This window comes from Stegodyphus dumicola, chromosome 3, assembly GCF_044657685.1.
Source record: "Stegodyphus dumicola isolate Sdum_Otavi_A_Nest chromosome 3, ASM4465768v1".
Classification (NCBI taxonomy): Eukaryota; Metazoa; Arthropoda; class Arachnida; order Araneae; family Eresidae; genus Stegodyphus; species Stegodyphus dumicola.
This window is the reverse complement of record NC_140770.1, coordinates 265,909,267-265,928,923: the sequence shown is the minus strand read 5'-3', so window position 1 is coordinate 265,928,923 and position 19,657 is coordinate 265,909,267. Positions and strand designations below refer to the sequence as shown.

The 19,657-nt window shown below is 32.5% G+C and overlaps 1 protein-coding gene across 4 annotated transcripts in view; it reads right to left on the bottom strand.

Annotated features, from left to right (window-relative positions):
* LOC118190969 (FMRFamide-activated amiloride-sensitive sodium channel-like) overlaps positions 1-19,657 on the bottom strand; it is a 63,291-nt gene that overhangs the window by 41,147 nt on the left and 2,487 nt on the right. For all 4 annotated transcript variants that reach the window (XR_015040452.1, XM_085814101.1, XM_085814102.1 and 1 more), the window contains exons 2-5: positions 9,914-10,227; positions 4,748-4,868; positions 4,495-4,631; positions 83-204 (exon numbers count right to left, since the gene is read on the bottom strand). Coding sequence is in view for 3 of the 4 variants with exons in the window: in XM_085814101.1 (XP_085670227.1) it covers positions 83-204; positions 4,495-4,631; positions 4,748-4,868; positions 9,914-10,182 (649 nt within the window). In the remaining variant the exon portion in view is untranslated. The remainder of the gene's footprint in view (positions 1-82; positions 205-4,494; positions 4,632-4,747; positions 4,869-9,913; positions 10,228-19,657) is intronic.

The window sequence follows — 19,657 nt, the reverse complement described above, 5'->3', positions numbered from 1 at the left end:
GTTTATGCGGTCATTTTTCGATTTCAATTTGCATCAAGACATAATATTTACCACTGATATTTTTAATTATTAACAGACTTACTTTTAGGTACTGGCAAAGTATGCTGCTTTAAAGTAGTACTTCTTATTACCGAGAAGAGAATATAACAGTTCCGATATCCAGTGTTACCGTCAGGCATTAGCATATGGATATGATCTTGTATGCTATATAAACAGAACCAAAAAAGATTGCTACTTTAGTAGATAAACAGATAAGCATTATGAGAAATTGGGGAAAGCTTATAAAATTTGAATAGCAGATCAATTTTAATTGAACTGAAATTTAATTAATATATATAAATTATCAATTTCAGACCTATAAAAAAGTTGAAAATAAACATCTATCCTTAAATTTTATTCCATTTACAGCAGCCATGTCAACATCGTGGCTCCTGCTTATTGCATTAAACAGTAACTGTATGCTAAAATTTGTGTCACTGTGGTAAAGATTATTAACCATCATCATTAATAATCATTATATAATTAATCATTTATAGATCATCCATTCCATTATATGCACAGATGGATTTAAATAAATCTTCAGTAAAATGATCGGCACGATTGACGGCCAAGTAGCGCGATTTAGCGCCAATTATAAAGGACCGTCTCCATAACGACTGGCGACCGTTACCGAAATTTCCGCCTACAAGTCGACGGGATAATATGTAAGCACCAAATTGTCATATGACCTTCAAGTCAATGCTCATATTACTTAAGAGCAAATACATTAACGAAGGATAGTCATTTGTACTTCAGAGATTGTTTCTGAGCAGCCAGGGATAATATCTGATATTTGCAACAAAAATAAGCGATTGGAATTTTAGCAGGACTAAATGTATTTTGTTTGTAGTTTTCAAACTTCCTTTCATTATACATATATTATATTTCATTATACTTTTATTATGACTGTAATAAATTTATAAGGCTAATGATTTCAATGACTATATTTTAACTTAATTTTAAAATATATTAACAGACCTAAATGCATATCCAGAAATCAAATTTTATCGTTATGAAAGAAAAAAGAGGAAAGAAATTTGCACAATTTTATAAAACATATCTTTTTCGGTACTTTTCCGTTATACGGGCGCCACGAAAAAAACATAAGATATTTTTATTATAACAGTGTTAATAAATTTTAAATACATTATAAATTAAATTTGAACAGGGGCCATGAATTTAGACATGTCTTGCAACATTTTGGAAAACATTTCATTTTTTTATGTAATCTCACATAAGCTCTAATAAGTATGATTCAAGATGGTGGCGTGAGACACCACGTTGGCATTTATTAAGCCACTTTGCACTGTGGGGAATATGGGACATCAAGACCCACGTTCTTTCAACTGTTTGTGTGTGACATCCAGTGTTCGGGCCTATGAAATTGTATCTGTAGACCTGCTTCTTCTTCCTTTTTTTTTTTTTTTTATATCCGGCTTCTTCTTTCAAATCCTCTGTTTTGTACGCTTTCTAACAATCAGGAAAAATTGTATTACCGTCTGCGACATTTTTTTTTTTTTTTTTTTTTTTTGGGACAGCACCAAGTAAAATTTTAGCTGAGCGATCCGAAACGGTTACAATAAAATACTCTTTTCTTTCTCTGCATATGCCTCCAAAAACCTACTGTGGGGGTAAAATCGTCCAAAGTTCCATTTTTTCTCGTAAAAAGACTTTCGTCAACCTCTATTATTCTCTTATTTCCACCAATTTTAACTTCAGGCCTACATAATAAGTCGTGAACTCAAACCTTTGCATATAATTGTTCCAGTCGACGACTGTATTGAGGTTTATCTTTAACTGCATATTACAAAACTCAACTGAGGTCAGTTCATGGCACCAATAGTAGATAAATGTTACAGCTGTAAATGGAATTTAGGTGCAATCCTTTAAACCAAGTGTTTTTTTTTTTTTTTTTTTCTCGGGAAGATCTAAAATTGCAACACTGTTTTGGTGTATCGTAATTGGTAAAGCACAAAATCATTTCTTGATTTTTTTTTACAAAATCTTGACCTACGAAGAATTTCTTTACGCTGTAGTAATTTTACTGCCTCTTCCTCATCTTTTTATAAATCCTAGATTGCGAAATCCATTTTTTTCTACAAAAATAATTTTAGTCAAATAATGTGTACGAAGAAAGTCATCTATCAAATTATGTTTCGCACAGTTCTAAAAAAAGACTGCAAATCATAGCAAGTGAACATTTGACTCAATTTCACTCATAAAAACCGGGATGATTTAGCTGATCGCATTATTGCTATTCCGGCACGTTACTACAAAGGAGGTTAGAATAGAAGGAGGGAAGGTTCAATTCAAACCGTGAATCTTGGCCGCCATATTGCTAGTACTGCTGTGACCTGTGCAAGGAAGTACGTCATTGCAACATGTATTTTTTTTATTTTTTTATTTTTATTTATTTATTTATTTATTTTTATTATTATTTTTAAAATTTTTGAAGCATGAGATCTTGTGTTGCACAAACCGATTTTCTATGGAGCAACACAAATTTTAATATAACGCAAAAATAGTAAAGTAATATATTTTACTTAATTTCAACATAAGTACGATTTACAAATATAAAATGCATTAATAAATTACGTATAGTATTATTTTATTCTTTGGCATATTTCTCATTTCAGTGAATTCTTTTAGAAGATTGCTGTCGTTTTTTGTTGAATAACTTTTGGACAACTTGTGATGTACAGGATCTGAAGGTATGATTGTGATTATTATAGCATGAAAAGACATTAAATCCTTCTGCTAATGCTAATTTCTTTCTTGGTCTCCATAAATTTTTTTCCGAAAGAATTCCTGCATTTTGTAGGAAGATGCAGGTAGTATTTACATAACTTTTATGTTTTTGTGTCCCCGAGTGCTTTGAAATATCATTCTTCCAGCCGGGCGAAATAGAAAACTCACCATTACATTTCTCACATTTTTTTACCATGTAATCGCTTTGGGTTTCTTTAACAAAAGAAAATTCACTTCTTAGATCATCTTTAAATTCGCATCTTTTGTTCTTACTCATTACGTTAAAAATCTAAAAAAGTAATTTATTATAAATTTATATATTATATTATAAATTTTTATCTATATATATATATATATATATTGCTTAAAAAACACAGTAAGTAGGTATATAATTACATGAACATATTTTATTGTTAGCTTAAAAATTAAATTAATTTGTTTCTTGTAAAGTAACTATATTTTAAAAATTATTTTAATTTTATTTCTATATTTCTTTCTCTGAATTTGCCGTAACGCAAGTCGTAAGCGTCATTTTCAAGGTCCACGCTAGAACTTTTGCCGCCACTCTAAAATACAAATAATAAGAGTACTGTCTGCTAAATTCAAGAAAATTTTATGTGTTTATGAAATAAATAAATAAATTACGTACCTAAATTATCTAAATAACTGATTTGTTGACATCACTTGTTTAACTAGCACTAACACCCTGTACGATGTGTATCGTCTGAGAGACAGTTTTAAAATGTTTTCGTCATTACCTATGCCAAAAAATACCTAAGTCCAAACAATGGTGGTCGAATTCTAACAACTGATTAAGAAGGCAAACTTTGATAAGCAGTTCTCGATAATCAGTTGTCAACAATTATTTGTTATTATTAAAATTTAACATTATAAAATTAACAAAAATAATAGAAGCCTCATATCCTGGCGAAGTAGCCACATGGCAGCCGAAAAACGTATTCTCTCGCCGTTCCCTAGCTTGTGCATTCTTTCCAAAAATCGGGACTTTTTTAAAACGACGCGGGGCGAAAGGTTAAAAATCGGGTTTAAAGGTGTTAAATAAAGTAATACTTTTCTTTATGTATTAATTATTATTCACTTTTAAATTTTGTGAACTGTTATGAATATAATATTTGCATTTGATAAAGAAAAACTGCTCTGTTGTTAAAAATTGTTTGCGTAAACTTACAAATTTCTGGACAATATAGTGATAAAAGTAGGTAAAATATTTACATAATTGAACATATGAACATATAAAAAGACATGAAATATACCGCAACATCATTTTGAAAGGCTTTAAAGTTATACACATGCATTTAGATTTCAAAGTATTTCTTAATAATTTTTTGTACATAGTAAATTATGGATATAATTTTCATTACTTTAAAACAAAAATTTAACAATAGTGAGGCATTTCATTATAAATTTAACACACTTTCACTGGAAAATATATATGCACGGAACAGCTTAGAAACACGTACGTTTCACTGCCGTAATGCAATGTTTTGACATTACAAACATGGACGCCGCTTGTTAGGTAGGGTTTCATTTCCCGAAAGTGCAGGGAGCTGTGAACCCTCCATCCTCCTATTCTAACCTCCCTGGTTACTACGCATTTTAAAAGTGTTTTTTCATGGCGCCCGTATAACGGAAACCTACTTCTCTTAATACTACTACTTAAAAAAAGAAATATTAATATATATTCACTTGCATTCCACGAACTCGTGTGTATCTTTATGCATTTTTCGACAGTAAATTAAAATGTCTTCACTCGAATGGCCAAGGTTTTTCAAATCATCAATGGTAGCTATTTCTTCAAATTTGAAAGCTTCGTCTTTCGGGTACTATAAAAGAAGGAAATCTAATTTCAGTACTTTCGGGAATTTCCTTTAATTTTTACCTATAGAAATTTGCAACGAATAACAAGAAAATATGAGTGAATATAACATATGTTTAATACCTTTAAATTTTCAATTCCCTGCTTACGGCACACATCTGGAAAAGCGTTGCAAAACGCTGTGATGTTTTGAGGAGATGTGCAGTTATCTGGATATTCTTCACAAAAGGAGTTTCGTTTGATACTGAAATTTATAAATATTTATTTAATTTGACTAATATGAATATTGCAGCAATATGAATTCTTAATTTAACAAATTTGTTTAAAATGATTTTTGAGTAACTTACATAAGAAAAGAGGAAATTATATTTCTTTTCTTGAAAACATATTTAGTGGATAATAACTAGATAATGAATAAGATACTGTAAGAAAAACATTTTAATTTGAACTACAGAAAGCATAAACATGATGATAACTCACAAGGCAGTGCATACATATATACTCACGTTATTATAAGGAAAACAGCTGAACTGTTGTAAACAAAATCCAAAGTGTTACACAAAACAGACAAAAATTCAGTTCAAGAAAATTAAAAAATCTAATGTGGACACCGCATAACTTCCTGGTATGTCCTATGTTCTATTAAATTATACGCACTTTTTTCTGCAATTCACTTTAAAGTATTTCTTCGAATTAGACTAACTTAATTAATTGATTCCTCTCAAAGCAAGCTGAAAATGGCATCAAAAACTGGAAATTTTGAAATTAAACATCCTTCTCAATAATTTTCATATGGAAGTCAAACTTCTTTTTTTTTTTTTTTTTTTTTCTCCATTATAAGAATAAAACTTTTCCAAAGATACATATAGGAATCGAGAAATCGGATTAAAAGTTTAATTGCTTTATTTGTCCAACATTAATTTTTTTTTAATTTGACATTGTTAAAACACGAATATTTTTGTCATTTAAAACTCTTCTGTAATTTGAAGTATATGACGAGCAACGATTGCAGAAGTAAAGGCCGGGTAAGGAAGTGGGCATATATATTGTTACGAAATGTCTAGATACGGTAAGATAGCTTCCCGGCAAAGCGGGTTTAGGGTTCCCAGAAAATGGCAAGGAATGGTTACCATACTTGGCTCTAAATCGCTCATTTTGCGACAAAATTGGTGATATGCCACAGACGGATGGAGAATCTTCTAGAACGAATTCTTACTGGTTTGGCCCAGATTATCCTCGAAGGCAGGCCAAAAGCTATACAAAACCTGCCTTTACGCAAAGTAGCAGTCTAGAATGTGTTTCGTTATCTAGCGAGTTGACTGTCAGTCTAGTGTCGAGATGGTCGTCGGATCGTGAGTCTAGCGAGTGCATCGTCGAGTCTATAGATTTGATCGTCAGTCTAGTGTTTCGTTAGTGGATCGTGAAGTGCATCGAGAGTGTATGTACCCTTTGAGTCTAGTGTCGAGTCGGTCGTCGAACGTATCGCGAGTTGGTGCATCGTTGAGGCTATCGCGTGTATCGTCGAGTGCATCGCGAGTTGTAGTGTGGAGAGTCTCGAGAGTACGTTGAGTTCCGAGAACGACCGAACCGAGTCGGGAATTGTACTCTAGTGCTTTGCTGTGAAGCTTTGTTCACCGTTATAGCCTGATAGCCTGTGTTGCTGATTGTTTCAGTGTGCTTGTCATAGTTTTTCGACGACTGTAAACATGTTTATGGAACTGTCCTGAGTAATAGTGGCAAATAAATTGTGTTTTCATTCTTCATCAAGTGTTGTCGTCAATCACTCCAAATCCCCAAACCCGTAAAAAACGTAACAATTTATTATTTTTTGCCATAATTTAAGATTTCAGTTCAGGTATTTTATATTACTGATTATCACATTTAGAATTTAGAATAAGGGTTTTGTTCACAAATGGAAAAACGACAAAATATTATCCTAACGAACTGCTAGTAGTTGTACAGAGGGATTCGAATGCCCCTTGAAAAGTCGGGATCTTTCTGTAGAATCATCAATGATTTTAATTGTTTAAATACACTATTTTTATCAATTCAGCATTTAATAAATTACAAATTTCAGTTTAAGTAATTCCAAATTCGGTTTCCACAATAGTACGCCTTTACAATCTAAATTTTCTTCACATTTCCTAGGAGATAATCTACTTATTTATACATCCTTCATTAGAATTAAAATTTATAATCTTAGCGCAGAACTTTACTTTTAAAATAAACTGTGAAATTCCCTAATTTTTAGTTCAAAGGGGCTTTGTCTCTGAAGGACTATTGTTTTCGTTTTGCGATTTTGCGTTGAATCACTATAAATGTCCGTTTCACTTTTCAAACTGGTGCCACCCAATATTAGAGTTCTGCATTATATTTGAAGAAATTAAATAATGAAAAATCTGCATAAATGTATGTCTATTTCTCGCATTGTGATAAAACAACGGTACATACAGCCATCGAATTTTCAATGACATAATCCTCCTACGAATATGGGCATGTGGCAGACCAAATTTGAAACTTGAAATTTGAACGAATTTTTGAGTAACAAACTCAACGATTTAAAAGCGAGCAATGGCAACACTCTACGGCGGGGGGGGGGGAACCTTTTTATCTCCAGCGTGCGCGGAACTGTGTATCAGAAATTCTAAAGATATGATCATTTTAAAATTATTTTGCGACATTGCTACTGAACTGAATTTTATGGTTTAGGTGCAAAAAACATGATATTTAATAAATAAAGGTAACACACAAAACATTAAAAAAAAAAAAAAAAAAAAAAAAAAAGCCCCTTTAGACGTAATTTAAAATCTGAAACCTTTCAGTTTTTTTTAGTCCAAAGGGGCTTTGTCCCTGAAGGACTATTGTTTTCGTTTTGCGATTTTGCGTCGGACTCATAAACGTCGGTTCACTTTTCAAACTGTTGCCACAAAATGTTATAGTCCTGCATTATATTTGAAGAAATTAAATAATGAAAAATCTGCATAAATGATTGTCTATTTCTCGCATTGTGATAAAACAATGGTACATAGAGCCATCGAATTTTGAATGACGAAATCCTACTGCGAATATGGGCATCTGAAATCCCAAATTTGGAATTTGTTTTATTATAGATTTTATATTTTGTAAAACTTTAACGAATTTTTGATTTACAAACTCAATGCTTTAAAAGCGAGAAATGGCAACGTTATATAGAAAAAAAATACTTTTATGTCCAGCTCGCGAGACTGTGTATATCGGAAATTCTAAAGATATGCTTAATTTAACATTATTTTGCGATATTGCTCTTGAACTGAATTTTATGGTTTAAGTGCAAAGAACATGATATTTAATAAATCAAGGTAACACTCAAAACGTTAAAAAAAAACGCCCCTTTGGACGTAATTTAAAATCTGAAACATTTCAGATTTTTTTATTTATTTATTTTTTTTAAGGTTTTTTTTTTTCCTTCTTTGTAGCTTTTTACCAAATATATACGTGTATGTTTGGTATTGCGTACGGCAATAAAAACGGGAGGTACACAACTAGATATTATAGCAGTCCTATATACAACATTTCAGCGTTCTACGACTAATTGTTTTTGAGTTAAGCGAGCTACATCCATACATACATCTCATAAAAAAATGCCTTTTGAACTTATTTTAAATCCATTTTGGAAAAAAAAAAAAAAAAAAAAAAAAAAGTGTCCTTTATTCTGTCCATACATACGTCACACCAGAGTGAGAGACAGTCAGATCCAGGCCACACTCCGGAGTATCATATCATATTTCACCATCCTTTGCTTTAATACTAAACAGTTAACATCTGAGAAATTTTTCTGTTATACCAGCGGCATATCTAAAAATTTGATCTATTCTTTTTACAAGGACTTTTTGGAAATTATAAACTAATTTGGGACTTACGGTCTTTTTTGTATAATGAATTATGAAGTGTAATTATTCGGTTTAAGCAGGGAGAGCAATGTAGTCATTCTCCTACTGAAGGAAAGTTTAGAAAATATATCTTTCATCATTTTTTAGTACCACTAGTTCCATGAGCTAACGCACAGTCGTTTTGGAAGTTGCGTTTTGATTTCCTTTCGAAGGAAGCAAGATATCGTCTGAAATATGCTTGCGACATATTTATTAAACCTTAACCTTGGATCAGTAGAAATAAGATGTGTTTCCTAGCTAGTACATATTACTTCTCAAACTAAATTATAAATGGGATTATTAACGCTTGTTCACGAAGCTAAAAGGTTCAGAAATAGTTGCTGATCAGATTGTGTTATTACGGCTATTGTTGCATTGTTAGTAATGAAAGATATACCTGAACTGTTTTGCCATAATCAGTCAATCAATCAGTCAGTGGTGAACAGCTATGGCCAGTTTATTTCCGAAAATATTTCTTGTCACCCTGCAGCTCAGAGTAATCTTCTAAGAAAGTTTCTTGAAGAAGAAGAAACATTCATGAAGAGATTGAAGAAATTTATGTTGTCTGATGCAGTGAATCTGACAGCTTAGTCTTGAAGTAAAGCTTAACTCTAATAATTATCTGGGGAAGTGAGGGAAAAAAATATCCTTAGTAATATAATGAAGGTTCATTGTACCGGTAACGCGATAACTAAGTCACACCTTGTTGAAACATTTCTGAAATTCAGAGTTTTCAGAATGTTAGCAATAAAAACATGAAAGAGTAGCTGAGAAACACAAAATAAGATGAAGGCTACGAGTTTGTATTAAACCAAGATATTTTAGATGCAAAGACAGAAGAGTGGCTAATATCAGAGAACATAAAGACGAAAGTGAAAACGACGTTGAGAAAAAAAAAATAGCCACGATAAAGAACTGGAATGTGTACACAAATTGTTAGACTATTTGCATCATAGATTTGGGCAGCTAGAAAGGATGTCCTAATGACTTGCAAAATTAATAATATATAACACAGAATATATGAGTAATTTTGATTTAATTATAGCTAAGGTAAGGTTTACATATCATATGGTATAGTTTTTTCTTTCAAATCTCTGAAGAAGTATTCCTTCTCCATTACATAAAGTCTTTTTTTTTTTTTTTTTTAGTTATCCATTATTTCCAGTTTTACCTACATTACTTGCCACAGGTAATTAGGGGTTAAGCGCAGTTTGAAACTGAGGAAAGTTTAAGAATTAATACTTACAACAGAATATAGTTTGATTTCATAATTATAAAGCAGTTAATGTTTTTTATGCAATTTTAGGCATACATAATAATTTCACACTTATATAGAAAAATTACTAATAAAATCTGAATGGAAGTAGTTAAAAGGTATTACCCATTGAGATTGCAGTACGTGATTGCTGGCGATTCAATGATTTCTGGGTATTCGACATCAATGTCTAGTACAGTAGGGTAACTCCAGAAAATTTTCATAAATTCCGTTGTTTGATATACGAAACCTATGACGCAACTTACCAAAATCGTGCTTTTGAGAATCTTCCTACCTAAGCTGCGAGTCTGAACTATTTGAGGAATTCCAGTAAGTAAAGAATCTTGAAACAAATCTTTCGTGTACTGCGCAGTAGACGCAGTTTCTCTCGGCATGATGATCCGAAAGAATTCTGGGTACAAATTTAGAAGTCTTGGAACCTAAAAATAAACATTTAAAAGTAATCAGACACATGTATGCATATTCAGGTGAATTAAAAGTTCTGAATTTGTTGCATTCCTAAGAATGACGACCTCTTAAAACCTAGAAGCATTTGGACATCATAAAGTTAGAAGCAACTATTACAACCCTCTCATTTTTTTTATGTCTAGTTAATTGAATTTAGAAATCAGCCACGCATAACTTCATCGCTTAGGATCGAATAAAGAAAAGGGAGCAAAGTAACCTAGCAAACATATAAGTTCAGTCAACTGATATGTAAGTAAAACATATCAGTTGACTACTAGCAACTTGACTGCATAAGGACTGTGTCTAACAAATTGCTCCAGTGGTTGCCAAGGGCTAAAAAGGCCATAAAGGCTTCGATTTTAGACAACTTTATTACTTATTAGAAAACAAATACCTCTATTAAGCATCAAAACATTATTTCAGTATCCAAGTATTACTTATTGACACTTATATTTGATAAACTGCATTTGTTCTCAAGAACTTAGCCTAAAAGCAAGTACTTCTTGACATGCATCTCTCACTGCAGAAGAAGCTTGTTCTCGTTGTGCATAACCGACAAGATTAAATTTTTAGAGAAATTGTTTGTACATTGTTTGAATGATATCAGTCCAACAACACAATTCAATGTAATAAAATATTATTTCTCAAATGCTCAGCTTTTATAACTATCAATATGCATATTTAGTCAAGCATTAATTTTTCTTGACTAAATATGCATATTAATAGTTATAACTAATTAAATAATTAACTACTGGTTAGTAACTAATTAACTATTATTGATAGAACCAGTAGTTAATCCGTCAAAGCTGATATCTTTTTTTCCCCTGCTTTCTGTCAATTCACATGATGACAAACGATGCTAACATTTTTTAGCAGTTTCTAGCTTTCAGGGAAAAATAGCACTTGAAACCGCTTGTTAAAGGTAGGAATTTAATCGGCGTGAATAACATCAAAGCATCGCATCCGGATCGTAAGACTTCTTGTAAAACTTCCTAACTAATAAGGACTGAGAATCCGCTTAGGAGAACTTTTCACGATCCAAAAGAAGAACACCAAGCAAGCAAATGAGTGATTCGTTCTCTACCTTGAAAATCCCAACCAATAACACATTTGCAGTCATAAAAAATGGTCAGACTATAGTTATATTAATAGTTATAACTAATTAAATAATTAACTACTGGTTAGTAACTAATTAACTATTATTGATAGAACCAGTAGTTAATCCGTCAAAGCTGATATCTTTTTTTTCCCTGCTTTCTGTCAATTCACATGATGACAAACGATGCTAACATTTTTTAGCAGTTTCTAGCTTTCAGGGAAAAATAGCACTTGAAACCGCTTGTTAAAAGTAGGAATTTAATCGGCGTGAATAACATCAAAGCATCGCATCCGGATCGTAAGACTTCTTGTAAAACTTCCTAACTAATAAGGACTAAGAATCCGCTTAGGAGAACTTTTCACGATCCAAAAGAACACCAAGCAAGCAAATGAGTGATTCGTTCTCTACCTTGAAAATCCCAACCAATAACACATTTGCAGTCATAAAAAATGGTCAGACTATAGTTATATTAATAGTTATAACTAATTAAATAATTAACTACTGGTTAGTAACTAATTAACTATTATTGATAGAACCAGTAGTTAATCCGTCAAAGCTGATATCTTTTTTTTCCCTGCTTTCTGTCAATTCACATGATGACAAACGATGCTAACATTTTTTAGCAGTTTCTAGCTTTCAGGGAAAAATAGCACTTGAAACCGCTTGTTAAAAGTAGGAATTTAATCGGCGTGAATAACATCAAAGCATCGCATCCGGATCGTAAGACTTCTTGTAAAACTTCCTAACTAATAAGGACTGAGAATCCGCTTAGGAGAACTTTTCACGATCCAAAAGAAGAACACCAAGCAAGCAAATGAGTGATTCGTTCTCTACCTTGAAAATCCCAACCAATAACACATTTGCAGTCATAAAAAATGGTCAGACTATAGTTATATTAATAGTTATAACTAATTAAATAATTAACTACTGGTTAGTAACTAATTAACTATTATTGATAGAACCAGTAGTTAATCCGTCAAAGCTGATATCTTTTTTTTCCCTGCTTTCTGTCAATTCACATGATGACAAACGATGCTAACATTTTTTAGCAGTTTCTAGCTTTCAGGGAAAAATAGCACTTGAAACCGCTTGTTAAAGGTAGGAATTTAATCGGCGTGAATAACATCAAAGCATCGCATCCGGATCGTAAGACTTCTTGTAAAACTTCCTAACTAATAAGGACTGAGAATCCGCTTAGGAGAACTTTTCACGATCCAAAAGAAGAACACCAAGCAAGCAAATGAGTGATTCGTTCTCTACCTTGAAAATCCCAACCAATAACACATTTGCAGTCATAGAAAATGGTCAGACTATAGAAGAAGCAAGAATATTATTAATTTCGGATAATAAGAAATCCAAAACGAAAATACATAGCAGTAAAATACCTTGCAGAAGGCGATAAAAATTTCCAAGTTCCTTCAGAAGTCATATGAATCAGCCCCGGTTAATTCCATTCGTATGACATGCACGAACGATCCTGAAAAACTTTCAAATGCCTTTCTACTTAACGGATCCTTCTGTAATCAATCAGGAAGTTAGTACGGAGCTTAAGTATCCCAGACGCACAACCAAGATCTTGGCTATTATAATTAAGAACTGCAAGATGAGTTGAGAAAGTAAAGCGTCATGCAATTAATTGCTTGAAATACATCAACTTCTGGATATTGTATACAACTATTGTTAATGGCGAATTTTTGGATATTGTAAACAATATCCAGAAGATGTGAAGATACGTTTACAATATCCAGAAGATTGGAAGACAGAATTAGCCAATTTAAACTTTACAGCAACAAAGAGTAAAGAGGCAAAAGAGGAAGTAAAATACATAATACGAGATTTTTACCAACTTTGGATACAGTTATATTGAAAAAACAATTAAAATGTTATTTTGATTCTGCAAACTTCCCCAAGAAACTCCTCATCTGGTTACACTCTTGTACTAATAAATTCCTTTTAAAACTGAAAAAATTCATTCTTGAAAACTACGACTAAATACAAATTGTTAAAGACATGGTTCTTGATTTTTGCAACTTCAGACTTTCTAACTGTCTGGCTCTAAGCAAAATTTATTTTTAAAGTCAATTTTCTGCATCCGCAGTTTGACAATATTCGATTCTCTAGCATCTTCAACGAATGTAAAGTTTACTTCCCAGCTATAGACACCAAATCAGTAGTTGCATTTAAATAGCAAAAGCCGTTAAGCAGCTTGCTACTAACCCCCATGAAATAGAAGAGTCGGCAGAATGACATTACAAATTACTAATTTACAGTATTTGTGTAGATGCTCATCACCAACACATAATTACTGGCAACCTGGATATCATACAAAATGATCAACTAACAACACTATTGAGTTATGGAGTAAAATACAGACCAGTGAGATACATATACAAAAATTACTGTTACAAGATTTTCGAAAACAGCCTCAACGAATTTAAAGCAAGCTATCAACTGAATTTATCTATAGATACCTTTTTAAAATGAAAAGATGAAATACTTAAACACTACTGCACTTTCTCATCAAGTTTCAAAGTACATTAAATTGGTCACAACTACTGTCTGATATTAAAAATTTAAAAAAGCTTTTAGCTACTACCAAAATAGATAAAGCAAATAATAACTTTAGCATTATATGAAAACAGTTCTACGCAATAATTATTAATAAAGAACTTTTCAACACAACTACTTATCAATTAGCAAACAATACAGAAACATCTATAATTAACAGAATTGAAACTTTTCATAAAAAACTAAATATCTCTTTAAATCCAAAATACAACAGATTTACTAGCCTATATACTCTTTCCAAATTTCATACAGATTCATAGCAAATGGAACTAATAACTACAAAAAAAAAAAAAAAAAAAAAAAAAATGTAGACTATTGTTTTGCACTTCAGCTTAAAAAAATTTGTAAAATTATTTTCAACGATTGTAACACTAATCATAAATATTGCTGGATCATTCAAAATAACACTCCTGTCATTAATGCCATTCAGGCAATCGACATTCAAAACATTAACTGCTATGACTCACTTCCTTTAGAAGAAATTTATACTAGTCTAGTAGATCTGCCTAAACTCTTCCCTGCTATGCTCACGATTATGAACTTTAGTAAGTAGAAAAACCTACCTAAAATGCACCATTTTTCATAACTACCTTAAATTTCAAAATTAACTTTTAAAGCAAGTCAGAGGACTTCCAATGGGCGCACATTCAAGTACTTCCATCTGTAATCTCTTTTTACTTATCAAAGATTTTAACTTCCAAAAAAACCTACAACAACAAGAATTAAATTACTACAATCACACTTACAGATATATAGATGATCTTATTACATTTAATAATTTAAATAAGATTGAAAACTCAGAGATTTAGTGAGAATGCCTTACACTTAATAAAACTAATCATTCGCAAAATAACATCGACTATCTTGATCTTCAAATCATTAACTACAAAAAAATTTTACTCTTTGACAAAACAAGAAACTTCAATTTCAATACTAACAAATTAATAAATTGGACTTCCGACATCTCCAAAAAGTTATTAGTAATACTATCTTAAATCAAATATAACGTATTAAAAATATTTGCACAGATACGATAGATCTACAACGCAAAATTATGCTCCTTATTAAAATTCTCAAAAATAATCTAATACCTAATCGATTTATTAACCATTGTCTTAAAGGTGTATTTAATTATGGCAAAGCACACGAGGGCTATCTGCCTAAAGGGAGGGATGCCTTTCGTGGAGGACTTTCTAAGGGAAACTGGCTCGTATACACGTTACACATGGGGAAAACCACGAAAACGCCCATGCAGCCAGCCCTTTCGCGGGATTCGAACCTCGGACCGAACTACCAGTGTTCAGCGTCTTTACCGCTCGGCCGCTGGTGGGCCCATTGTCTTAAAAGAAGAAGGCGTTAAATACTCTCTCTAAATCATTTAACTGATAGGGATATGATAATTTGTTCCTAAACTTGAAAAAAGGCAGTATAAGATGGATGACTATCAGTTGCAGGATTTGTACATAGTGTAATTACAAAATTGTATATAATGTAAAATATCATTATTTTCAGACCTTTCTTAAGCTGTTACTAAAAAATGAGCCTATTTCATATTCTATAGTCTGCCAAATAGCTCGTTAGCAATAAAAATTACTATTTTTCTTCTTTTCTTTCTCGTTCCGCCACGACAATTAGCCAGAAATTAATTAATTTCCATTCACTAGTTAGTACATTCAAAATTTTAACAGACGCTTTCACTCACATAAGAACTCAGCAACAACCGCCCTCCAACATACCAAGCCCCTCCCACATACCAAAAATAGCTTCTCAAAGGTTCACCGCCACTAATAATTCAAAGTAGCCCCACTGCCGATAACGGAATTTCGGATAGTTGGCCTACACCACCTCTCTTGAGTAAGAAACAGAAGAAAACACATTACCGACATCCCGCTAGAAAGAACGTAATTAATTCACATTCTGGCCTTTTATATTTCATGTACATTTTACATTTCATTATTTCTTATTATACTATTTCAATTTTTCAACTTTTATTTAATTTATTTTTGCAAAGATAACATAATTTATTATGTTTCTTGTGTTTCTCATGTTTATTTCAATTGCTTTGAGTTTTATTTCATAATTCCAGTTACGATTACTACTGTTTATTATTTTTATAAAAATAGTCTTGAATTAACATGCATAAAAGCGAGGGTGTCAGGCAGCGCCGGATCTTTGATTTTTCTGATGTGGGGCAAAAGCTAAAACTGCCATCTCACCCATCATCCTTTAAGTTTCTCTAACAAGTTTTAATTTGTACAGAAATAGGCAGGGTTTGAAGTAAAAACCTAAGTTCCATTTTATACTTTATACTAAATTCCTTACGTGCTTTTTTTTTTTTTTTTTTTGTTTTGTTTTGTTATAAAGGAAAAATACGTACCAAAATTTTAGAAAATCGTCTCCTCCTAGGAGAACCGCCTTTCTGATGAGCTTACTTTCGGATTCAATCCTAATCCTAACTCTAATCCTGAAATGCTTCTAACCCTCCCAGTCCTCGAAACCATTCGTTTTTCCACTCTAGGGTGAAGGGGCATCTCCTAAGCTTCTCACTATTCCGTGTTATTTCATACTGGTTAAATTATGTTAGGTCAGATTATATGAATATGGCAAAGACAGGAGGGCTATCTGCTTAGAGGAGAGGTGCTTCCGTGGAGCAATGTTTTACCGGAAACTGGCTCGTGTTCACGTTACACATGAGGAAATCCAAAAAACAAACCATGCAGCCAGCCTGTTCGCCTGGGTTTGAACCCAGGTAAGGTCTAACTACCAGTAATTCAGCGGTCTTAATGACTCGGCCATTGCTCAGGACATTTGTCTGATTATTTACTATGTGTTTCGCCATTAGGCACAGCATGGAAAAGGAGGAATGCCCTGTGGAAAAAAAATTGTAAGGGAAACTAGCTCTTATGTATGTTACACACGGGGAAAATCACGGAAATGCTCATACAGCCAGCACATTCATATATATTTGACCCTCGGACCGAACTACTAGTGCTCAGCGGTTTTATTGCTCAGCCACTAATGGGGCCATTGCATACAAAATGTGGGCTATTGCGGAAAGGAAAAATTCTGAAAAGATTATACAGAATATGGGCTATCACTCAGAGTATTCGTGCTTCCTGTCTTGTTTTTCATACTTCCTATTGCATAAGTAATTTTAAGTTCTTACCTGCCTTAACACTATTAAAATATCACGGAATTAATAACGAAAATTTAAATTTTACTCTGCAAGCCTTTTGTTCTGCAAATCAGTACATGGAATCGTCATAATTTGATCTACGATTTGATTTTCGGTTGCCAGAATTGCGTGACTTGATAAACGCTCCTGGTTTACCGATGATCGTAGATATTTTTTTAATATGTTTTAATTTGCTGAAACTTCGATCTGAACAGATTGAAGTGTACGTGATTCGTCCTCAAACAGTTCCTCAGATTGCTTTTTGTGCTGTGGAATTTTTTTTTCGTTAGATTAGACTCAACTGCAATTTTTTCGGCTACTGTTTTAGACTCTTGTATCCAATATTCTATAGGATTTTTCTCTCATTTTTTATAATTCCTCAGTTTTGGTCAGTTCTTTCGTTAACTACACAGAACACGGAAGAGGAATTACTTTTGAATTTCTATATTTACTATATGTAGCATGGTATAGCGGCAGCACCATGTTTCTGATAAATCTTGCAGAGTGTATTGTAAAAAATTGCATTCTTGATTTTAAAATATGTAAACCAAGATCTCCTAAGCTTTTCATTATTTACTAATGCTCTGTATTACATGTCAAATGTCTGCCATCAAGTTCAATGGAACTGAGGTTTACGTTTTCTAGATGTTTACTGGCTAATACAACTGATTGACTGCTTAAGGAAGATTGTTGGTTTTATTTTTAGTTTTTTCAATGACCAGCCAAATGCATGGGTCCAACAAATCAAAATTTTTAGTTTTTCGTCTTTCTGCTCCCCGCCCCCCTCTAAATGAAGATATCTTTATACCATGGTTTCTATCCTTTAGCTATTCGTTTGATGTCGATGAAGAAGGTTGTTCTTTCAAATGCTGACTTGTAGATTGTTTGGGTATGATATAGGCAGTCATAGTTGGTCGTGCAAATTGCAAGAAATATTAATACCCTCTAGAATCTCAGCATAATGGGAATTGCGGTAGGGTCTGACGGTTTACTTCTTCCGTAAAGTTATTTTTTCATCTTAGCTGAAATTTGTTTTCTCTGTTTGGCCTTATCTTTGGTTCGTTTTCTATATTTCGCTTTTCTCCTCCTTAGCGCACAGACGGTTTCTTTTAATGTAAATGAAATTCACTATGAATTGCCTTAATAAGAAAAACTTAGAATTGGCATAATTACACTGAACAGTCCTAAATAAATGGTCGCGTCTCGCTAAATATAGTGCGGGCTATTAAAAGCAAGCATATTTGAAAAAAAGAAAAAAAAAAAAAAAAAAAAAAAAAAAAAACGAAAGAATACAGAAGAGATCTGAAAACTAAAAAATACTGGTTATAGTATTTGAACTTGCCGCCCACGAGAGTTGCCGCCCGGGGCAAGAACCCCGGCTTGCCCCCCGCTAGATCCGGGACTGGTGTCGGGAGACACTTTACTCAAGAATCTTGTAAATTTTACTACATAAGTTGGCTGTTCACTCAAAATTTCTAAAGAATCTATTATCTTAGCGAAAATGCTACATTCAGAATGAGCTCTTTGGTACTCTAATTTGGATTTAGTGTCTCAAGTTTTCTAAAAATCCAATCATTTAACGGAACTACAATTTTGGCCTAACTTAATTTGCCAGTTTGGCATCATCATTCTCATTTGAGTAAAAAAGACGAAACACCGCCTTTATTAATTATTGCTTATTGAACGGGAGTTCGTTTATTCCCCTTGAAAAGTCAACTAATTTCCGATCAATGACGATAATTACTTGGTTTATTAATTTTCGTTTTCAAAGTTTGAAATTTTGTTATTCATGATTTAAATTTAAATACCTTGCAAAATCTATTTTTCATGATTTACATTCAAGTTCTTTTTAAAAAACAATTTTCGGAATTAAATTTACTACTTCTGGATTCCCTCATTTGATACATTCTACTAAATGTATATTAAGAGATAATATAATCAATGTTTCTTTAGTAAATAAACTATTATTATCTTACTTTGCAGCTATTGCGCAAGTATTAGAAAAACTTGTTTTCGATTTCAATGAATTTTAGTTCATTCAAACTTCTGATTATTGCATAGAATTATTGTTAATGCCTAAAATATCTCAGCTTTTGGATATTGTATACGATTATTATTAATGATAACTACTCGGAATCAGTTTCTGATTTTTCGAACGTGTAAGATATAGGTAACTTTTACGCCAACAAAAACTCTAATACAGAAATATAGGTTGCAAATTCCCACCAACCACAAGTGCTAAACTCTGAAATTTTCCATCGAACGAATTGTTTTTGGGTTAACGAATTGTTTTTTTTTTTTTTTTTTTTTTTTTTCCGGATGAAAATTATTTGCCATTTAATTTTGACAGGCTTCCTCAGGATCTTTTTTTTTTGTGTGTGTGGAAGGGGATTGTCTTTCTTCTCCTCCCTCCTCCGTTCCTCTAAGATAAGGAACAATTTTTTAATTTGATTTTTCTTTTGGCAGTAAGGCGAACACGTACAAAAATTTGAATTTCATGTACGTTTACGAAAAGACATCTCGTGGTCAAAGGTATCACAGTCTAGAAGTTTACCTTATT